Raw genomic sequence first — 2710 nt, forward strand, 5'->3', positions numbered from 1 at the left:
TCTGCAACAGAATAGACATTTGGTGCACAGAAACCAGTTTCAAATGGCTAAAACTGGTTTGAGATAAACCCAGTTGCATGTAGTATATCAGACTCAACTGATTTGGCTCAAACTGATTTATGCAATGTCTATCCCAGTCCCCTGGCTGGTTTAAGATAAACCAGACACCCCCGGCATCCCGGCATGCTCTCTGGGCTGGGCGGGGCTCTCTGTTCCACAGCAGACCTGGACCCTCCCCTCCACTCCCTATCCAGAGCAGGAACTGGCCCTAGCGGAGACAGTGGCTGGCATGGCCCCATTAAGGCAGTGGGCAGGGACCCTGCCCCCTTCACCTTAATGGGGCCATGCTGGGTAGGTTGTCCTTCAGGGTGGGAAGGGAGGCTTTGTTCCATGCTGGTGGGGGACTCTTCCCCCTCCTCCTCCTCCCAGGGTGGAGAAGGGGACTCTGTGAGGTGCTAGATGGGGACTCTTCCGCCTCCTCCCCTTCCCCCCTGCTGCCCCAGGGCTACCACTCCCTGTGGTACTGCCTGGCTGCAGAGCAGGAGCAGGGGGCAGGGGGAGGCTCTGTTCCATGCTGGGGGGGACTCTTCCCCCTCCTCCTCCCCCCAGAGAGGCAGCAAGAGTGCAGAGCTCAGCTGGGCAGGGTGTGAGGGAAGGTGGGTAGTGGAGTGTAGGGACCCCCATACACTCTCTCCATGGCATGCATCGCCCACTGCCTGGCAGCAGCAGCAAGTGGGTATGTCAGGGTGCTCATGCCCAGCACAGGCATGGCTCTGGCCAGTGCTGTGTGTGTGGGGGGAGGGAGCAGAACTTGACTTATCCCCATGGCTCTGTTCCCCATGCCTGTAGCTCCAGCCCTAGCAGTGGAGGAAGCCCCACACTGGAGCCTGCTGTCTCCCCTGTTCCTGGCTGTGCTTTCCCTGCAATCTTCCGGGAGTAGAGGGAGCCCTGCCCCTGCTTCCAGGTGGAGTCCAGTGCAGGCCTTCCCTGCTGCAAATGTGGAGCTGCAGACACATGGTGTCCACTGACCATTTGAATCTGATTCTAGTCCTAATAATACAGCACTATCAAAGGCAGTGGAAGTTCTGCTATTGACATTAGTAGGGACTGAAATATGGACTTATCTTAAGCCTAACTCTCACTAGGTCATCCCAGACCATAGTCAGTTTACGTGACCTTTTGGGGTGATGATCAGGGAATTGTCAAAGTAAAAAAGAACTTCTAGTCATCAACATCAGATTTTTAGGAATTAGGATTGGTGAATGGTTACTGAATTATACCTGTAAATAAAGGAAGAAGGTTGTTTACAAAAATGAAATAAATACAAGTAAAGGACCTGATGCTAGAAGAAGTGTCTTAATACATATGCTATTTTCATTTTTTTTAATGGAAGTATAGACTTCAGAACTTGTGGCCAGTCCCCTGGGAAAGTTTCCTCCTTGACATGAGCCAATATTTCAAGCCTGTTTGTAGGGTACTAATACTTATCCTTATCTCACAAGCTAATCTGATAGAACAGTGGTCTATGCACAGAGGTCAGCATAGAGGATCAGAGCTACTGCCACTAGAAAATGTGCAGATGCAATGAAAAATTCTTAAACAGACTGGTTGCTGACTGAATGGACTGTGTTACACATCCCTGGGAAAGACAGGAAAAAGAAAGATATGAAAGGAGTCAGATTTGTTAATTTGTAGTCATGCCCACATAGACCAGAAAGGTTTTGTGCTAGAAAATTTTCAAATTTTCAGGAATACAATTGAAAGGGCTCATTCTGAGACGCATAATAAATTTGTGAGACAAATCAATAATATGGAGGTAATTTTGTGTAACAAATTAGAGGGTTCATCCAGAGAGATGCACATTGGGCCATGATAGCGGAATTAGAGGCAAATAAACCAAGAAACGGGAAGCCATCCAAGTAATTTTTATTACTTGTTCCCTGTCATGAATGAGTGAATCATAAGGATTGCATTCTACTTTCCTGTATATGATAAATAGTGGGATTTTTATAAAAAATCTAATTATCAACTATAGGAATATTTTCAGTCTGAAAGAGGTCACTGAGAACTTTAGTTTTTCTAATGACTAAAATATTGTATCATTTAATTTCCACACAGATTCGAGATACAAAAACATTGTTGCCAATGCCTGGAGTGATGGTAGGTGACATAGGAAAGAAACTTGGGCAGAATGGCTTGGATAATGGGTAAGTTAATTTTAAAAAGCACCATATTTACATATCTTTTTCTTTGGCAATTCCCCGCAGTCAAGGATAATTGTCTTCAATGGTTGTCTAATCTGTTAGTCCAAAAATGGCTGATGAGGCCAATCTGGGATCAACAGACTCTGTTGCAGCTTGAGCACATTTCAAGCATATGGGGCGGGTGGGGCTGGATTTTTAATTTAGACTTCAACACACTGTTTCTGCCCATTTTTTCCATCTCCTGTTGTCATCATAAGGTTTCAAAGCACTGAGATCCTTGCAGCAAATTCTTCCTCTGTTTGGGGCAGTGCTGGGTAATAGTCTGACATGAGTTGATGACAAAGTTGCTTTTTTTTCCAAGTTGTTCTTGAGGATGTCCTTGAAGTACTTTCTCTGACCTCTTCAGCATACACCTTGATTGAGCAGGGAGAATAAAACTTGCTTCAGAGTCTGGAGCCAGACATCTGGATGATGTGGCTGGCCCAACAAAGTTGATGTCAGATGAT

General features: G+C 46.1%; 1 protein-coding gene across 4 annotated transcripts in view; it reads left to right on the top strand.

Annotated features, from left to right (window-relative positions):
- The window catches only part of LOC109303775 (peroxisomal acyl-coenzyme A oxidase 3-like), an 85670-nt gene that overhangs the window by 19385 nt on the left and 63575 nt on the right, over positions 1-2710 (top strand). For all 4 annotated transcript variants that reach the window (XM_019526028.1, XM_019526024.1, XM_019526026.1 and 1 more), the window contains one exon: positions 2119-2207. In XM_019526028.1, coding sequence (XP_019381573.1) covers positions 2119-2207 — 89 coding nt within the window. The remainder of the gene's footprint in view (positions 1-2118; positions 2208-2710) is intronic.

Source organism: Gavialis gangeticus, unplaced genomic scaffold (assembly GCF_001723915.1).
Source record: "Gavialis gangeticus isolate Ggan-Ray unplaced genomic scaffold, GavGan_comp1, whole genome shotgun sequence".
Classification (NCBI taxonomy): Eukaryota; Metazoa; Chordata; order Crocodylia; family Gavialidae; genus Gavialis; species Gavialis gangeticus.